At 41.8% G+C, this 19503-nt stretch overlaps 1 protein-coding gene and 1 long non-coding RNA gene across 2 annotated transcripts in view; both read right to left on the bottom strand.

The window, feature by feature from the left end:
- Nucleotides 1-395: 395 nt before the first annotated feature.
- The window catches only part of LOC112545795 (uncharacterized), a 47386-nt gene continuing 28278 nt past the window's right edge, over nt 396-19503 (bottom strand). Inside the window, exons 2-4 of the long non-coding RNA XR_016349984.1 lie at nt 11294-11365; nt 9697-9817; nt 396-591 (exon numbers count right to left, since the gene is read on the bottom strand). This is a non-coding gene — a long non-coding RNA (uncharacterized LOC112545795). The remainder of the gene's footprint in view (nt 592-9696; nt 9818-11293; nt 11366-19503) is intronic.
- On the bottom strand, nt 12093-13505 carry LOC142830029 (tetraspanin-3-like). The gene has a single exon (XM_075932882.2). It carries the CDS (start codon nt 13370-13372, stop codon nt 12560-12562), a length of 813 nt encoding a protein of 270 aa, XP_075788997.1. The 5' UTR covers nt 13373-13505; the 3' UTR covers nt 12093-12559.

Raw genomic sequence — 19503 nt, forward strand, 5'->3', positions numbered from 1 at the left:
GATCATGGACCTTATTCAGGTTTGGGGGGGATGCCCCAAGGTCCATGATCTCTGTACTAGATGGAGGAATGTGGCCGTCTATGGCAGGATAACTGCCAGCCTGGCCATCAAAGGCCACATGCGAACCCAGGAGCAGGTTTGCATGGCAATCAAGTTGGTCCAGCAGAACTCCCATCCCTGAACCCTGAGATTCTCCTTCCTCTTTTTCCCCTTGCTTCCCCCTTCCAGCTGCCTCCTCCCAAGTTTCCCCCTCCCCTCTCCCACCCTCTCTTCTCCCCTCTCCCATCTCCTTTCCCCAGTCTCACCAGTTTCATTCCCCCCCCAAGTTTTATTAAATAAAGAGAGTTTGTGTTCATGAAAATACATGTATTTTATTGTACAGCAGGACGGGGGGGTTAGGGAGGGGTAAGTGGAAGGATGTGAGAGAGGAATGAGGCACAAGCCCACCAGTGGGGCACACCAGGGAGACTGTTACTGCCTGTAGAATGTGCTGCCAGGCTCACAGCAACACGCCCAGAGGAAGCACCGGAGTGCCCAGGGGCAGCTTTGGCTCCATTCTGCAGAGTGCTGGGGTGTCCTGAGCGAGGGTAACTAGAGCACACAGAGAAAAAAAAATGTGTTGTTGTCCCTCAGCAAGGTAGGCAAGCAAGCAAGGAAACCTTACAACGGCTGTCTGGGGCCGGGAGGGGGGGGGGGGGAGGGGGTCCCTTTAAGCACAGGTCTCAGATAGTCTCAGGCAGCAGCCACACAAGGTAACTCCTGACCTGATGCCCTGACAGAACTGGTTCCAGCCGGCCTTAAATGCGACTCAGCATCCCTAGTAGTGTGGATGCGCTATTTCAAAATAGCAAAACACTATTTCGAAACGCATTTTGTATCTAGACACGTTATTTCGAAATAAGCTATTTTGAAATAACGCTGTCGTGTAGACATACCCCTTTTGGCCTTCAAACCCATGAACATTTGATCTACTTTTGTTGATGTGACTCTGCTGGTCATTCACCTCTTCTCTCCCCACCCACCCCCCATCTCCTCCCCACTCTCTACACCTCTAAATTACTTGCCAGTAAAGGCGATAAGACCAGGACATGGACTTTTAATACAGTACGATCATAGTCCCTTATCATCGCAGAGCAATGCTGGTATTTTTATTATGCATTTTAACATGACACTGCAAATTCATCATAGCAAATGAATTCATATTATAGAAATAACTGTTCGTAAGATTAATTTAAGGTCATCTGTTGCTGTGAGTATATTCTGATCCTATGATTAGACCAGAGGCTATTAATGACTAGAAATGTTTATGGAGGAGAAGAGAGTAACTGTTCAAACCGTTAAAATATTTCTCTAATAGCAGTAATTTTTTATTTTCCTCATAGATAGCACTTAAGCTTAGTTTTCATTTTAATATTTCTAAGAATTTTTTATTTACAAATATATTTTTTTCTTGTCCATCTAATACAATGAACGTTGCCTGAAAGCTTATAGATATCTTGCAAGTCATTTTGTAAACAGGTGTCAACCCACTTGCTAATAAGCCTCTAGGAAGTAGATGGAGGAAAGAGTAAATATGCTGCGAGTAAAAAATTTCAACAATATATATTTCTTCAAATTGACAGGAACTGCTTCACACAGTAATTTTTTTAAAATGCTTCCCAGAAAACATTGAGAACTTGGTCAAACCCTAAAAAATTTGAAGTTAATGTAGTCTATAGTTAGATATTACTGTAGTGTGATATTAGATGGAGGGATGTTTCTGTTTTAAAAAATTACCAGCACTTTGGTCTGATTTTTTAAAACCTATTATTGTTAACTAGCCAATTAGCCCATCATAAGACGGGATTTTCAGGTTTCTCTTCCACATCAGTCTTCTCTCCTGAGCCTCTGGTCTCTCTCTCTGTCTCTCTCTTTTCCTCCTACTGCCTCCCCCCCCCCACCTCAGCTCTCCTCCACCTCCTGCCTCTCCCTCTGTCTCTCTCTTTCTCTTCTCCTCCCCCTCCTGCCTCTCACTCAGGGGACCGCGGAGCCCGAACAGCCGCTTGCGCCATTTGCTCCCATGCGGCGGCCCGGCTAAGGGGCGCAGAAGTCAGCCAAGCACCACGGCGGAAGGTGAAGGAGGGCAGGAAGGTGACGTTCATGGCCAGGGGGTAGGGCCTGGAGCTGCTGTCATGCTGCACGTCATCGCCCCACCCCCCTTCGCCTCTCACCATGGTGCTCGGCTGACATCTGCACCGTTCAGCCAGGCCGCCATGGGGGAGCAAGCGGCCATTTGGGCTCCCCTGTGGCAGCCCGGCTGAGCGGCGCAGAAGTCAGCCGAACGCCACAGCGGGAGGCAAAGGACATGACTCAGGCAACAGCGCCGCCCAGAGGAAACAGCCAGGGAGGCAAGAGTGCCGCCCAGAGGGAACAGCCAGCATTTCAGCGTTACAGAGTCACAGACATTGGGCTACTCTATATATGATAGCATTACTAAAATATCATTTTACTGGAAGAGTTTAATTTTTAAAAAAATCCATAATTTTTCACCATTTTCCCACACAATTAAGCCCCCATTCTCCAATCAGAAACATGCAGGTGGGTTCCTACCTCATTCCCCCCGGTGTCACAGTTTCATACTCTAGATTTTCATATATGTTCTGTTCCTCTTTAACAGACATATTGATTTTTCTATGAATCAGTTAGATATACGTTAAAATCACTGAAAATGCAGCTGCCTCTTAGGTAAAAATGCATTGTAAAATGGCTGCTGCATAGGAACATTATCCAGGTTCAAACCCCAGCCAGGGCAACTTGGCCCCAAGTGTTCCAAGGCAGATCAACTGAGGGTATGTCCACACAGCAATGTTATTCCGAAATAACATAGTCCGCGTCTATACTACAAGCAGTTATTTCAACAGAACCTCGAAATAATGTTGAGCTGGAGGACTTCTTACATCAATTCCTGTAACCTTCATTGTACGAGGAGTAAGGGACGTCAAAGGAAGAGTGCTCTCTCTGGATATGTCTACACTACCACCCTAGTTCGAACTAGGGTGGTTAATGTAGTCAATTGAAGTTGCAAATGAAGCCCAGGATTTAAATATCCCGGGCTTCATTTGCATCTTGCCGGGCACCACCATTTTTAAATCCCCGGTAGTTCGGACTCCGTGCCCGCGGCTACACGCGGCACGGAGTAGGTAGTTCGAATTAGACTAATTTGAACTACCGTTACTCCTCGTGGAACTAGCATGACCTATGATGAGAGACTGAAGGATTTGGGTTTGTTTAGTCTGCAGAAGAGAAGAGTGAGGGGGGGATTTGATAGCAGCCTTCAACTTCCTGAAGAGAGGTTCCAAAGAGGATGGAGAAAGGCTGTTCACAGTAGTGACGGATGGCAGAACAAGGAATAATGGTCTCAAGTTACAGTGGGGGAGGTCTAGGTTCGATATTAGGAAAAACTATTTCACAGGAGGGTGGTGAAGCACTGGAATGGGTTACCTAGGGAGGTGGTGGAATCTCCACCCCTAGAGGTTTTTAAGTCTCAGCTTAAAGCCCTGGCTGGGTTGATTTAGTTGGGATTGGTCCTGCTTTGGGCAGGGGGCTGGACTTGATGACTTCCTGAGATCTCTTCCAGCTCTATGATTCTAGGACTCGATGAGCTCTCGAGGTCCCTTCCAGTTCTAGTTTTCTATGAAATCCAGTATGTCACTTCAATTATTCATGAGAGATCTTTCTGGCTTGAAGGACTTCCCTGCCTTCACTTTTCTGCTGAGGAAGGATGATCTAGTGAGTAGGGCACTGGACAGTGACTCGGGGAAGCTGGTTTGTGTTCCCAGTTCAGTCACAGAATACTAGCATGATCTTGGGCAAGACAGGTACTGGAGGCGCAGGAGGTGCTGCAGCACTCCTGGGCTCCCAGACTAGTGCACCAACGTCCTTGCTCCATCCTCGTGTGTCGCAAGCCCTTCTGCAGGCTCTTCATGAACAGGGGCTTTGCTGCCAGCCTCAGCTGCGGTGGGGAAGTAGAGGGGGGGAGTATAGAGGTAAGGGGGAGTTTCAGCATTCCCACTCTTAAAAAATGTTCCTACACCACTGCTCTTAACCTACCCTGTCACTCTAGGCACCATTGGGAAAATGGAGATAGTACCATTGTCTCTCACAGGAATGTTGGGAGGCAAAAGTCCATGAATGAGTGCAGGTGGTCCTCAGCCTCTGTGATATCCAAACAGACCAAAGGACTAAGTCCTCTCTGTACACAACACTGTCAGTGAATGGTGTCGAGTTTATTAATCCCCCTCTGGCTTCAGTGGAACTTGTTCTCCTAACTATCAAGATGCTTTTGAAAACCCCATCCACACGCTCTGGTACAGTAAAACTCCAATAGTCCGGCATCCAATAGTCCGGCACTCCTGATAGTCCAGCATCAAAATGGCAAGAGCCTAGTGAGTGAGCTTCAGCAAAAAATGAGTCACAAGGTAACAGCGGCAGCAGCTGAACAGAGCAAAAAGGGTAAAAAAGGCTTTAAAAAACCTAAAATATTACAGTATACTGTATACAGTATGTATAATAAAAAGGGTTAAGAACACTTTATATACAGTATATACTGTATACAGTATATATATATAAGCAGCTTATAGTACCTCCTGATAGTCCAGCATATTTGATAATCCGGCACCACGTAGGTCCCATAGGTTCTGGATTATCGGAAGTCTACTGTATTTATGAACCCTAACACAGAATTCCGAGAACGAGCTTCTAATGCTGAGACCTCATGGATCCCAGCTTGCATTTCCAGCAACAAAATCTGAGTTGTAAGTTTCCCCCTGCACCCAGCACAATATGTGACATGCCTGAAGTCTGCCTGCCATTTCTTACTGGGAAATATTGAAACAAAATGCTCTCTTCTTCCATTCGCTGAGTATTACTGCCATTATAAAAGCAGAATGAAAAGAGAGTCCCTTACGTAGTGGCAACTGGAGGAACAATCACAAAGGAAACAATGTTGTTGAGGAAATCTTACTCTAAATGAGAGAGGACTTAGTGGCCTAACCTTCAAATTGTTGAAGAACAACAGATCTGAGTCCTGGCAGGATCATCCCAGGCTTTTATTTGTCCAATTCATGACTGGTAAACTGTGTTCCAGGCCATTTCCTGGGTGTGGGTCTTCCAGATAAGATCATTAAAATCAAGAGTCTCATCCTGGCTTGAGGGGAAGAATAGTCCAATGCTTGGGCACTAATGAACACAAATCCTCCCCCCCCCCCCATCTCTCAGGCAGCTCCTCAGCTTGTCTTCCAGGTTTAGCCTGCAGTCCTCCTGCTGGGCTCAATAACCCTTGCAATGGGCTTGTAGCCCCCATTCCTTAGAGCCTGTAGGGGATGCCCATGACATGCTTTCCTGTAGGTCACTTCATTTCTTTCCTGCTTCATGCAGGCTCCCTCCCTGCTCCAAGCTGCCTGCCTGGCTATCGCTCCAGCTCTTTCCCCAGCTGGGCTTCATCATCAGTTAAGCCTGACTCCTCATTAGTTCAACCACCTTCTGCTCTTTATGTGGAATAGCCTGGGCTCATTCTGTTATGAGGTTGGCTTAGCCCTAGGCTCTCCAAAGCACAGGGCTAGCCTATCCATCCCATTTACTTATGGGCAGAAAAAAGGAGATGCAACAGGAGTTTCTGACCTACCATCTGTGGGCCTCACAAAGTATGTGGGGTACTCTAGTATCAGTGAAGAGCTGTTTAATTCTTGTTCTCACGAGCCAGCTCCCTTCATGAGTTTTTCCAAGGGTTCAGTAACAGCATTGATATCCCACATTCTGAACTTAATGTAATAAATGGAGGGTGATCACATTATCCAATTTAAAACATCACTTTACCTAATGCAATCACTTACTTGCTGTAATTTAATTTCACTTTACTTCGTTTAATGAATGTCGATCATTTGACATAATTGAATAAGACGTTTAACTGGCACTCTCCTCCTCTCAGCCCACAGAATAGGCTGCTTCTCTGTAATTTACTTGAATCATATTGCAAAACTAGAAGCCCGAGCCTGGCTTCTCCCCTCCTCTAAGTGTAACTCAGTTCATTTACACAGGCATGAGCAATAGCAGAACATAGCCACCAGAGCCTTGGAAATGGCCTGTGAACACTAGAAGCCGAGATTTTCAAAATGAGTAGTTAAAGCCAGGTACCTAAAGAGGTGGCCTGGCTTTTAGAAGTTCTGAGGATCTAGCAACTTCCAGTTACATCAGTGGGTACAGATCAGGAAGCTAGGGTTTCATTTATTTATTCACAGGACATCCCTGTGAGGTAGGTGGGCAACTGAGACAAAAGGAAACTACTGGTCAGATTTAAGGAATTCTGGAACTCAAAGATACAGCTAGACTCCTCATGGAAGTTACCAAAAAAACGAGGCACTGAGCTCTAAATTCCTTCAAAATTCTGGCTGTAAGTGACTTGCCCAAGGCACACAGGAAAGCTGTGGCAAAACAACCAATCAAACTCATGTCTCTTTTTAGCAAGGAAAAAAAAAGGCTATATCAAATGTCAGTTTGAGATACAGGACCAGACCCTCAGCTGGTGCAATTTCTTTCCTTGCATTGATTTGTTTACTTTACATGACTGTTGCCAGTAGTGTTACGATGACACAGGGAAATTAACTGGCATAGTTGCTTTGGAATAGCTACTGCACTTTGGAAGAGGATTAAGCTAAACCAGAAAAAGGCACGCCATTTATTCCAGACTAAGTGTCTCCAGAAGAGGAGCTACTCTGGAAGAGCTATTGAGCTTTAAATTACACTCAGCATTATTCCAGAGCATTATTCCCCATGTAGACAAGTTCTACATCAGTTCATGTCAATGAAAGATCTGCATCATATATTGAAGAGCTGACAGCATTAGCTAATAGCAATACAAATCTCTTTCGTCCATGAAAGATCTATGTTCTTAGTACAGGTTAACATATATGCAGCAACTTTTAGGAGATAATAGTTCACCAATTTCCACCCTGAAGAGTTATACTACACTGCTCAGAGCTGAGTGATTTCTTTCATCTTTCAAAAGGATGTTTTTGAGCTGGTGTGGTTAGAATACTTTTTTTCCAGTTCATCAATGAAGCATCAAAGCCCATTTTTATTAATTTAGATTTGGATTTCATAAGTTCAGTAATAAACAAAGCTCAATTCTGGTTAATCTTTTTAGGAGGTAGCAAATAAGCCTTGATAAGAAATTAATAGTTTCAAACCTAATCAAAAAGGCATGCTTGCTGCATCTGTTGATAGTTATCAGAGGAGACACCTGTTGGCAGATTTTAAAGGGTGAAGCAACAGATGTGAAGTTTCCTGTGAGCAGGTAAATCTCTCAAGCATTCCATGTGATCAGCATCTATCACATGAAGTCTCTTTAATTAAAAAGGTACATGTAAGAAACAAATTGCAATTCTATTGCCCAGTGGCCAATTTCTGCCTATCACCCAGTGAACTTCTATGCAAGCCTCAAAAGAATCCTCATACTTGTTTACTAGCACAGGTCAGATAATTGTGTTTTTATTTTTTTCAATACAACTTTAATATCCGTGCACGTACACAGAGAAGTCACACGTATATTTTAAACATAATACACACCAACATACAGTATATGAAAATCGCTCAAAATGTTACAAGAGGTTTCCCCACATAAGGATCCATACAAAAATTTAGAAGTGGCATAAACTCAAAGGGATACACAATCTGAATACCTTAGTGGTTTTCCTACTAGCCTAAGTTTTTCTCTGCAATTAGTAAAGTTCTAAGAGCTGATGAGTTGGCTTCAAATACCAGTAAGAAGCTTTTCAATATTATTTCAAGATAGGGTTGTCTCTTGTGCTGTCTATTTTTCTTCCCTTATTATTGAGCTTTTCTAGATACCAGCAAGAGAGCATGATTTAAAAAAGACTGCTTGCTGTAAATTTGCCAGTAGAAAGAAATAGTTAGAGTCATTTCTGTGATGTTCACCCAGAGTGTCTGTGCATGTCACAAACACATGAAGCCTCCTTGCCTCTGCAAGATTGGGAAGCCACTCTCCCCATTTGATAGGTAGGGATTGTGAAGCACAGAAACATATTTGTGTTTTGTCAAAAGCCATTAAAGGAGTCCCCAGTCTTTGGACTCCTAGTCCCATGCCTTCAGTACAAGACTAATCTTCCATTCAAAAAACCCACTAAATTGGTCAACTCGTTATTCACTTAACTCGGAAAAGCAGAATTGCAAATTTCCTTGTGTTGATTTGTTTACTTTTCCCTTCCCATTGTGCTTTATTTTAGATTAGTTCCTTGGAAGCAGTGAATATTTGGGAATTTTGGTGGAGCATTAGGTAGTTGAAATGAAAACACTAACAAACCTGAGTAGCTTGAATCGGGTGAGTAGTTCCATTAGTCAAGGTATTCACATGCACAAGTATTTGTTGGTCCCTTAAAATCCAAGGTGAACAATTCCATGTAAAGTACTTATGCATTCTTATACCAAGGAAAACAAGTGTTTTGTCAGTGCTGTGCAAATATGTTACCGGTAGGTAAGATCTCTCATCAGCCCTTACCTTTCAGTTATCCCTGAGTTGAAATATCATATTATGAGTTCACACACAGTTACAGTGCACCTGTGATTATTTATTTGTATTTCAGTAGAATCTAGGAGCCCCAGCCATGCACCAGGATCCCACTGTGTTTTACCATCACAGAAAAAGGGGGGGGGGAAAAAAAACACAACCTTGTATACAAACTCCCACTCAAGCTATAAAACCAAAAGTAACACATGCATTGAATTTCTCAATTAACTTTAGTTTTTATGTAGATTGTGATAAGGGTATTTGTTTCCATAGTAAGCCACAGTAAATGGCAAACAATAGATTTTCTGAAAAAAGTTCTCTCTTCTTAAACAAACAAAGAGAGAGAGAGAGAGAGAGACAAAAGGGGACCCAGTAGGACGTCAGGTTTTAGAACTTCTTAAATATCTTATTTTAATATTAGCATATTCTAAACCTTCATCCTCCCCCTTCAGTCTGTGACTGAACATCAAACTGTTGTGAACTCGTTGACTGTCACGTTACTTGCTCATTGAAAGCCTCTCAGAAAATATTCTGCTGCTTTAAATGATCCAGTTACCCATGGGATAGTGGTACAAAATGTGGATTCTTCTGGGTTTTTGAAGTGACAGCTGCCGGATCTTGGCAAAGGCTGTCCCTGATGGTGTTTCTGTGCAGGCATGATGTTTTCCTACTAAAGCTGCAGCTGCTGCATGGAAATTCCTAGGGGAGGCAGCTTGCCCAGCTGAAGTGTTAAGACCTCAGAGTTTTTTGTGGATTCAAATGGACCTTTTAGATAATTTAGTCTGACCTCCTGCATAACAGAGAACCACACCCTCTAGTTTTTGCATCAAGCCCAGAACTTTTGTTTGAAAACCAATTTCAGGTGATTTTCACCACTTCAGTAACAGCATGTAGGACATTTTCCATTGCTCCACCAACCCCTCTACACTCTGTACATTTTAGCATTTTGTATTAACATTTCTCATAAATGCAGAGACATTTATTGCCACAGGGTCAACACCAACTTCTAGTGTTAGTGTCTCTTGAACGAGGAAAACCCCGCACAAAATACCTATCTAAAAAGACAGAATTCCCCCTGCAATAACATATTATTTCAGAAAGCAGAAGAGGAAATATTAGCAGTTAAAAGTACTCACCAGTGGAAGGTGTGAAAGAGTCAGTGAAAAACAGGCAATTCAAAATGGCCACCTCTTAGAACTTCTGTCTCTGCCAGAAAGGTTTGCTGGGAAAAAGGTTCTTATAAAAGGCCAATCCTGCCTGAAAGAGGATTAAGAAGGTTTAGCTAGGTATCAAAGAAGATGTCTTTTCTGTCAATTAAATTTTGTTATTTCTTTCCCTTTGAGAATGGGGTGTCTTCTTTTACTGTTCACATTTACCTCAATCATTTTGTTAGAGAAAAGGTTAGTCCCTCAGAATCTGCACAGAGGAACTACATAAAAAGAACACAACTGTTCTATTTCCTTGGATATATCCAATGTTTATAAACTGGTAATCTCTCACTGAAAGCTTCTCAGCCTGAGATTACTTATTTCTTAATATATAAATAATAATTTACTTAGTAACCCTAACTTTATATAATCTTCTCGGCTGTGTCTACATTGGCAAGATTTTGCACAAAAGTGGCCGCTTTTGCACAAAAGCTTGCCACCTGTCTACACTGGTCACGAGTTCTTGCACAAGAACACTGACGTTCTAATGTAAGAAATCAGTGCTTCATGCGCAAGAACTATGATGCTCCCGCTCAGGAACAAGCCCTCTTGCACAAGTGTTCTTGCGCAAGAGGCCAGTGTAGACAGGCAACATGAAATTCTTGCGCAAGAAAGCCCGATGGATAAAATGGCCATTGGAGCTTTCTTGTGCAACAGAGCGTCTACACTGGCACAGATGCTTTTGCGCAAAAGCATATCTCTTGTGCAAAAGCATGCGCCAGTGTAGACGCTCTCTTGCACAAATACTTTAACGCAAAAACTCTTGCGTTAAAAGTATTTGGGCAAAATCTTGCCAATGTAGACGTAGCCCTCATGTATAGGAGTCCGTTCACTCTTACTCTCATTCGCCACCATTCCTATATTCTACCAGGATAGATTGTACTCTACGTAGAAAGCCATATATGTTTTTATGGTGTTATTAAATAGGCTCCAGAAATCAACTGTGGAGAGTAAGTTCCAATACAAGTTTATATCCCTTTTTGTTTATTTCTTTAAAATAATATCTCCACTGTAAGGCTGGGGAAGCCAAAAGACCAGTTTATCTCTAAGGGAGCAGAAACAAACACAAAGCTTCCCATGTTAGATGCCTCTTTTTCAAGGTGAGAGGTGATACCCTTGCTCCACTTACCAGGAGGAAGCAGGGGAAATCCCCATCCATAAATCCTCACTACCCAAGCAAAGAGAGAAAGAATGATGAGTGACTTGGGGGGAAACTAAGTTCCTTAAACCAGGGAGAGAGGGGAAAGGAAGATTTTCACTCTCTCAGTTTATCCCCTGATTGCTTCAAATAACTTCATTTCCTAACCAGATTGGCCACTTTCCTACTATCTGTAGAATCATCCCCTTTTCATTACATGACTGAAACTTCATAACATGTCTTTGTGCTAAGATAATGTGAGGCTATGACAGCTGAGTCTCCTCTGGTTCCTAAGCACATCACTCCATCATGTAATGTCTCAACAGTAAACTATAAGAGCACTATTCTTATTTTTTTATTATACTGCTTAAAAACTCATCCATTTACCTTTTTTCAAGTCTGAGAAAGCTCCCGTGGCTCCATCTTCCCCAAAAGATGCTTGCACTCCATTTTGTTTCACTGTGGATATGCAGGATAAGGGATTTGATTTGAATAAGCCCTTTGATATGTTTCATTTAAAGTTTTTCACATTTTTATAGAGGCCCAACTGAATTATTTCAGTTGTGGTCTAAGAAAAATATTCCTCCGATTTTTTTTGCAATAATGCACTTTAAAATGTGCTGTCATTTACCAACTACAGTTTGTTATCTTTTAAAACTATAATCATTTAGTATGATTAAAACTCTTTCTTCCTTCTCTAGTTCATCTTTTGTTTTGCCCCAACAAATTTCAAAAACTCTTAATTAAGCAGAAGGGAAACTGGAGGACTTGTTAAATTACCAGCTCCATAGCAGCTGGACTTATCACCCACCCCTTCTCCCCCACTGTTCTTCTGCAGTTGCTTAAAGACCATTAACTAGCTCTGTTATTGCTTTAATCCCTCCTTCTCTACAAAGCTATTTCATAACCCATGCAGTTTGCTATTTCTGATGAATACCACTAAGGAGATGTCTTAGCAGCAACCCTGGCAGCCCAGTATTATTACAGATCTGTTGGTTTTGGAACAGTAAAATTTAAATATTAGAATGTCATTAGCTTGTAAAACAAGTGTATCCTAGTAATCTTGTGCTGATCCTTTTCTCTCGGGCCTTTGGCATAATGCCAGGTGTGAAACACTGAGGATATTAATCTGCTGGTTTGAATTGATGCTTAAGTAATAGGAACTGTTTCTAATCTTGGCTAAAGCTTTATGACTCCAGTGAGGTCAATTCAGTTTTCAGATTTATTGTAATGATTTAGGCCCTGATCTGACAAACATTTAGGCACCTTCTTAACTTTAGTGTCATGGCTAGTCCCATTGATTTAGCTAGTGATGGTTTCCAGAGCCAAATTAAGCCTCTCACTACACCTGTGGACTTTTTTTCCTTTTCAGTTTTGCATGTACTGCAAGGTGTATCTGTTCTTTCTGGCTTAATTACCAACTAAATTAGATTTGCAAATACAAGATATTTATTAATGTCAGTTTTATAAAATCAAAACCAAGACTTGATCATTATTTGAGAGAGGGTTTTCCAATTCAGGGAAAGTTAGCAGTGGGTTAGGATGGGTTTGTGTTTAAAAAAAAATAAATCTGCATTCAGTACAGTTTAACTGGGGCTGACCCACAGCCTCAGCAGACATGGAGAAGATCAAACAAGTTTCCCTTTCTTAAGTCTATGAAAATGTAGCAGAGTCCAGAATTCGGAAGTCTTGGAATGGCCTCTGCTTCATAAGTGTCCCATTGCTAATGGCAGCTAACACCTCCAAACAACCTACAACAACACAGCACCAAAATACATAGCCCATGACAAACTGCAGCCGAGAGTCCAGCTTCCTTAGACAACCCTCCTGGAAGAGCTGCTCTGACAGGCGCATGTCACCAGTACAATGTGAGTATGTCTCTTTGCAGCAGCTTTCAGGAGCACATATATTTCCAGCAGAGATGTGTTGTGAAGCCGCTGACTCTCGCCAGTCTGTGTAGTTGTGGACCCCGCAACACTGCAGTTGTCTCTGGATTATGTCCACGGCCCTACTGCCAGGATGATGGGAATAAGTCCCATTGTACTGCTGGAAGAGGTGACCCATAGTGCGGTCCAATTCAGAGCTTATGCTGACAGAATAGACATGTGCCAAGACTGCTGAAGAGGCTTCCAGGCAGAACAGAACAATCAGCAAGTACATGAAAGTCCCCTGCTGGTAGCGGGAGTTTCTTGCGGGGATACTGATGGCCAAAGCCCCAGTGGGCAGCAACAGAAAGGCAGACACAATAGCCAGCCACCCTGGCACAAGCAGGAAATAATCCTCAAAGAAGGATTTGTAATTTTTGTATGTAAGTATCACAAAAGCTCCACCAAAGACCAAAGCTGTTGCAGCCCCCCACAGCATAAAGCCAAGCAATGCCAGTAATACTCTAGCAAGGGGTCTAACCCAAGACTCCATGGTGCAATAAAAAGGCAGCAATCGAGCTCTGTATCTAACCCCCTTCATCTTTCTGAGCTCCTACCCATGGGCGTGTTGCAGTCACCATTTGAGAGGCCTGTACCTTCCTAGGCAGGTGAAACAGATGCAACTCCCACCCAGCATCAATTGACGTTTTAAAGGAGACAAAGCAAACTCAGTGATCTCTGCATAAAGACTAGCTCTTTAGGACAGATCACAATTAATACTGCCCCAGGCATGCATGTGTGCTGCCTTTTCAACCCAGTCTGCATAAATCTGTGAGATCAGCATAGTGCCTGTTAATGAAAGTCCATTTATTTTTCTGTCTGTGGAGACATTTTCATTTGCAGAGGCAGTGCAAGGAGGGCAGCAAAAGGGCAGTGTGAGCTATAAAACAAACACTAATCTATTCTGTCCTAATGATAAAAGGCTAAGATGAAGGGAGTAGCTAGGATACCTTGTTCATTCAGCATCAATCACATCCCTTGGACTTTCCAACTTAAAGGCTAGTGATAAGGTTAGTCCAGGCATACAGTGTAAAACTCAGTCTTCATGGCTGGTCATAACACAAATTATTACACAGTTTACAGTGGTTTAAGATGGACAGGTCTATTTAGTCTAGTATGTCCATATTCTCCCCACCCCCAAAACCAGACTCATTTTTCTTCTCTTAGTCTTTGGATTTTACATTCACTGACTTTTCTGATAGTTCAACATAATAATACTCAAGTTTTGGCTTCATTGCAAAACTGCCTGTGAAACTAAAACCCATTGAATTATGTGGGGGGAACCCCACCTCCCAACATCAATATATACACATTTAATCCTGTTTAGAGTTCAGCATAACTCATTTAGACAATTGCTATTGTAATACACACAATAATGACACCATTATTCTCACTTCCTGTGTGGAGAAAATAATCTCAGAAAGGCTAAGTGACTTGCCCTTGGTGACTAAGAGAGTCAGTGTCACACATCCACAGCTAGAACAGAGTCAGACCCTGGTTGCATATGATATGGAGAAGGACAAAGAAAGGCAGTATAGTCTAGTGGATGGAACATCAGCCTGGGAGCCAGGAACTCCTACATTTGAGTGTCCGTGACTCCTTCAATGTTTTAGATGAAGTCATTGAACCTCTCTTTTTCTATTTTGCCATGTGCAGAACAGGGATAAAAATATGTACCTGACAGCCATTGGTGAGGTCCAGTGCCCTGATTTTGAGAGGTCTTTACCCAAAATCAGTGGGAGCTGCTTGGAACCTTTGAAAATATGACCATAGTTGATTAGCCGCTGTCTGCAAAGCATTGTAGAATAGTGCCTTATATTACCATACAGTCTTATATACTTACACAGAGTAGGCTGGTTTTCATTAACATATTCCTTATATATGCTGTACAAACATGTCACTAAAGCTAATTATTTTGGAATTAGATGTATCACTTTTATCATTTTTAATTCCCACCATTTACAGCAATTAGCATACAGTGATTGACTTGTTAAATCTTAAGCAAATACCTACTTATTTAAAAATGGGACTGGGATGTGTTGCCCTGCAATTTGTTCTTGAACTCCAGGCCTATCCACCCCCATCCTCCAGCATTCGGAGCTGTGCTGGTTTAAGTGTTCTCATTGTGTGGAATGCCATTTCCTCTAATAGCTGTAGTCTGTCTCCAGAGGAGGTGAGAGAGAGAGAGAGAAAGGAACATCAGCTCTATCCACTTTCCCCCAAATTTCCACTGATTTAATATTTCCATGAAGCAGAAGAGCAGGAGAGATGGATCACAAAAGTATTATAAATAGTCTCTAAGTTTAATGGCAAGCTGTTTATTGCTACTTTGTAGGCTTTGTCAAAAGAGCCCACAAAGCAACCTTTTTTATTTTTTCTTCCTCCCTCATGCTCATAAAACTTAATGGGATATTAACAATCGAATTACAGCACTCTTTATTTTTAGCTTATTCTGCAAGCTTTGAAATACATTAGGCTGCCTCAAATTGCCTACAGGAGAGTTTTATAGCACCTCCAGGTTGCTTCAACCTGGGTAACTGCCATCACCTCTCGGAATATACAGGAGAGAATTTCAATTGTTATGGAAGCCTAGAGGCTCTTGTCTTGCTAAATATTCCCCAATATACAATTTCCCATTTACTTCAGCCTGACTCTTTGGACCTCATAAAACAAAGAAACATTATTTGTCTCCTTTTGTAAACCATCCAAATGTCGAAGCACTTTCAGGCTCAGTAGTTTCTTTTGCCATCTGGAGAGCAAGAGCAGAACAGGCTTTTGCAGTTGTAGGTCCCAGTCCTGCAATGAGCTCAGTACAGCTGTACCTAGGTGAAGACCCACACGGGGTCTACCCACATGAAGCTCATTGCCACAGCTGGGTCCTTGCTGGTAAAGTCAATACACAGAAGGATCTGTGTGTATTTTTGGTTATGCCTTTGATCAGCTCTGTGAGCTTTGATGTCACCAACATGCTAAAAAGCACTGCCACCCCAAAGTAAGCAACAGCCTGATCCCGCAAAATACTGAGAGCTCTTAAGTCCCATTGGCATCAGTGGATTGGAGAATGCTCAGCATTTTACAAAAGGGGGATGAAAACATTCCAGGATCATTGTTAATTGCATTACAGGGCTATGTCTACACTAGAGGGTTCTTGTGGAAGAACATCTTGCTCAAGGATTCTTGTGTAAGAATTCTTGCACAAGAACACGTCCACACTGCCCTGTGCTTTTGCACAAGAGCATCCATGGCAGTGTGGACACTGCCTTGCTCAAGAAAGCTCTGATGGCCATTTTAGCCATAGGACGTTCTTGTACAAGAAACCCCTGCTGCGCGTCCACACTGCCCTCTTGCGCAAGAGCTGTTGCACAAGAGAGCTTACACCTGTTAGAAAAGAGCATAGTTCTTGTGCAAGAAGCCCTCTCTTGCCACGCTTTACTGTAAATCTTCTTGTGTAAGAGTGGGTGGGCAGTGTGGACACTCTGCGGAAGAAAGGCGGTTCTTGCGCAAGAACCCGCCAGTGTAGACATAGCCCAGGAGTGCCTAGAAGCTCCAGCCAAGACCAAGACCTCATTATGCTAAGTGTTGTGCTTACACATTCCAAAGATCTTACAATCTACATACAGGAGTCAAGCAGTCAGTAGGAGAAACGCAGTCCTTAACTATCACCCTTATAGATGCCATTATTTATCTGTAAAATAGATTCTGTGGGGCACATGTAGTCAAAGAATTGCAAAGCATGAAGCGAAGGGATCCACCAAAGCAAGAAAATTGGATGATGAGAATATAGATGAAGTGGAATAGGAATACTCTCCTGGTTTCCTCCCAGTGACAGAGCAGTATAGCATGATGAATGTTGTCCCTGCTTTCTCTGGGGTCGTTTCTGCATGTGAAATGATGGGTATTGAAATTCACATGCAAATGTAACAGCTAGTATAGCTTAGATAAAATGCTTTCTGATACATTGCTGAAAGCATAATCCTTCACATTAATAAAACACCAAGGGCAAGTTTTTTGCATTATTGTTGTACCAAACGGAGATTAAGATTGAACTGTTTTGATGATTAGAACAGGTCAAACAGGTTCATTCCACAGTAGACTGGAGGGTGGACTTTGGAGCACTGTGATGTCAGCGAGTGTGTTGACACAAAATGAGATGCTGACAGAGATGTAAATTAATTTGACATGACATGGGCAGTCATTTGCAAGGTTCGGCAAGCCCTTGATGTGATAGACAACTGAACTTAAGATGGCCAGTGAAGAATTATGCATCAGCTGAAAAGAGAACCTAGACAGGGTCAGTACACAGTAAGATACAACGACCCTAAGTATAGTACAAAAGCTTCAAAGGGGTAGCCAAGTTATTCTGTAACAGAAAAAACTTAAAATACAACAAATAGTCTAGTAGCACCTTAGAGACTAACAAAATATGTTGATGGTATCGAGCTTTTGTGGACACAACCCACCTGTCATCTGAAGAAGTGGGTTGTGCCCACAAAAACGCATGATACCATCAACATGTTTTGTTAGTCTCTAAGGTGTTACTAGACTATGTGTTGTTTTTTAAGTTTTTTCATAGTACAAAAGCTAAACAAGACCTAGTGAAAGATGGAATTGGACCTCCAGGCCAAATCCAGAGGCCCTGTTAATTCCCACGTATGTCCCTGCAGTAGCACAAGGAAACTTAAAGAAGCCTTAAGACAGCAGCTGAAGATTTCCCTAAATCCAGAGCAGGTTTTAGGCTAGCATACCTAGTCCTACATGCCAACTCCACTGCATTCCAGGAACTTTTCAGGACAATAATCTCTGGTGATCCTGGCTGGTAGAACAGCTCCTTTCCTAAAGATGATGTAATTTGCACCAGAGTCTGGTTTAATCCTTGGTATGCCCCAGGATTTGTGGGAGAGGGACAGGGACCAGAAAGTTTGTGGAAACCCGCAACATGGGAACCAGCTCTAAGTCTTTTTAAGAGCTGGAGGTACTTTGACTAACTGACCTGCCTCAGCTTCTAGCCCTTCCTTGTGGCTTATCAGAGGAGTTAGCAAATTGGGAACTGGAGCCTAAAGATGGTTGGAAATTTTCCAATAAAAAAGCCATTTTTGTCTAAATTGGAAAGTTTCAGAAATGGTGTCATTTTGATCATATTTTGTTAGGAAAAAACCAAAATTAAATGTTTTGATAATGTCAAATTGTCCTATTTTGACATTTCAACTTAATGTTTCCATTTTTGTTTCAAAGTTACTTAAAATAAATAAAAGTTATTGTGTTCAAATGAAAAAGTTTAAAGATCAAAATCTTTTTTTAAAGTTTTACCATGTCTCTCAGAAATTTTAAACCTTGACAAATGTGAACTTTTGAATTTTTGCTACCTCCTTTCTACTTTTCCTCCTTCTCCTCCACCTTTTGCCACTGACTACAATAGAATGCATGATGTCTAGGGTTCATTTGTCCAGTTTTACATTTTTATTTTCCCATTTTTTTCTTTTTTTGACAGTAAGTAATGAAAACATCCTCAGAGTTTGGAAAAGGTACAGAGTAACAAAAAAGAAAAAGAAAGATAACTCTGCCTCTTTGAAAGAAATATTGAAATTACAGAGAGGCAAAAAAAATGGAAGGGGAAAAACATTCAAAATTTCAAAATTTCCAAAATTTGAAATTTTTGGAAAAATATTTGGGGTGAGGGGGAAACCCTGTATTGAATCCATTGAAACAAAAGCCACTTTGAAATTGTTGTTTGGGTTTCTTTTTTTTTTTCAGTCAGTTCTAGCTATATTTTAAAATGTGACTATTTGTAATTCACAGGGTGCACATGACATTTTGAGGGCTTAGAAAATTCTAAAGAAGCAGCCTCATCCTCATATCACAAAACAAGAGGCACCTTAATTGCTAACTCATGAAAATGCTTTACTGGTTTGCCTGTAGGGAGATAGACAGTCATGTCTCAGTGCATTAGTAGAGAATTTTAATAGTAGTCGAATCAACCTCACGGCATAAAGAGGAGGCAATGAGTTCGTGTTTCTGACAGCACATTCTGAACAAAGCTGTCAACTGAAAGGGATCCTAGTGAGATATTTTTCCACAGCTCATATGAGTGAGGGACCTCATTCAGTACTGAACTGAGAAAAAACATTTAGGCTGAAAATTTTTAAAGCTGCATTTGGGATAAACTTTTCAAAAGCATTTAAGAATCCTAAATTCCACTGAATGTCAGTGACTCTTTGGCTCCTAAGTCAGTTAGTTACATTCCTAATTGGAATGAGGCATTTAGATCCTCAAGGTACCTTTGAAAATCTCAGCCTTCAGCGCAAGAGCACGTGAAACTCATCTACTTTGACTGGAAATGAGAAAGGAGGACTAGATTTACGGGTCTATCAAAGAGACTAGGATGTTTTGTTTCAGGTAGAAAGTAGGCAACACTTGTCCATTTCAGCAGAGATTATTTACTTTATATGTGGGGGCTTGTCATAAATTCAAAACTAAATTTGTTGAGGGTACATCAGTATTTGCAGACACAACTATGTTTTGCATAATTCTGGAGTGGTGACTGCATTCCAAAATAAAATCACGTGGAGGCATCCATTGACCGTGAACAGCAAAATTGTGTCAAGGCAATTGTAGCTTGTCAAACACAGATGGCTTCTGACAAATGTCACCCGCAAGAGAGTCAGATTCTTCCTG

The sequence above is a fragment of the Pelodiscus sinensis genome, chromosome 6 (assembly GCF_052426305.1).
Source record: "Pelodiscus sinensis isolate ZL-2025 chromosome 6, ASM5242630v1, whole genome shotgun sequence".
Classification (NCBI taxonomy): Eukaryota; Metazoa; Chordata; order Testudines; family Trionychidae; genus Pelodiscus; species Pelodiscus sinensis.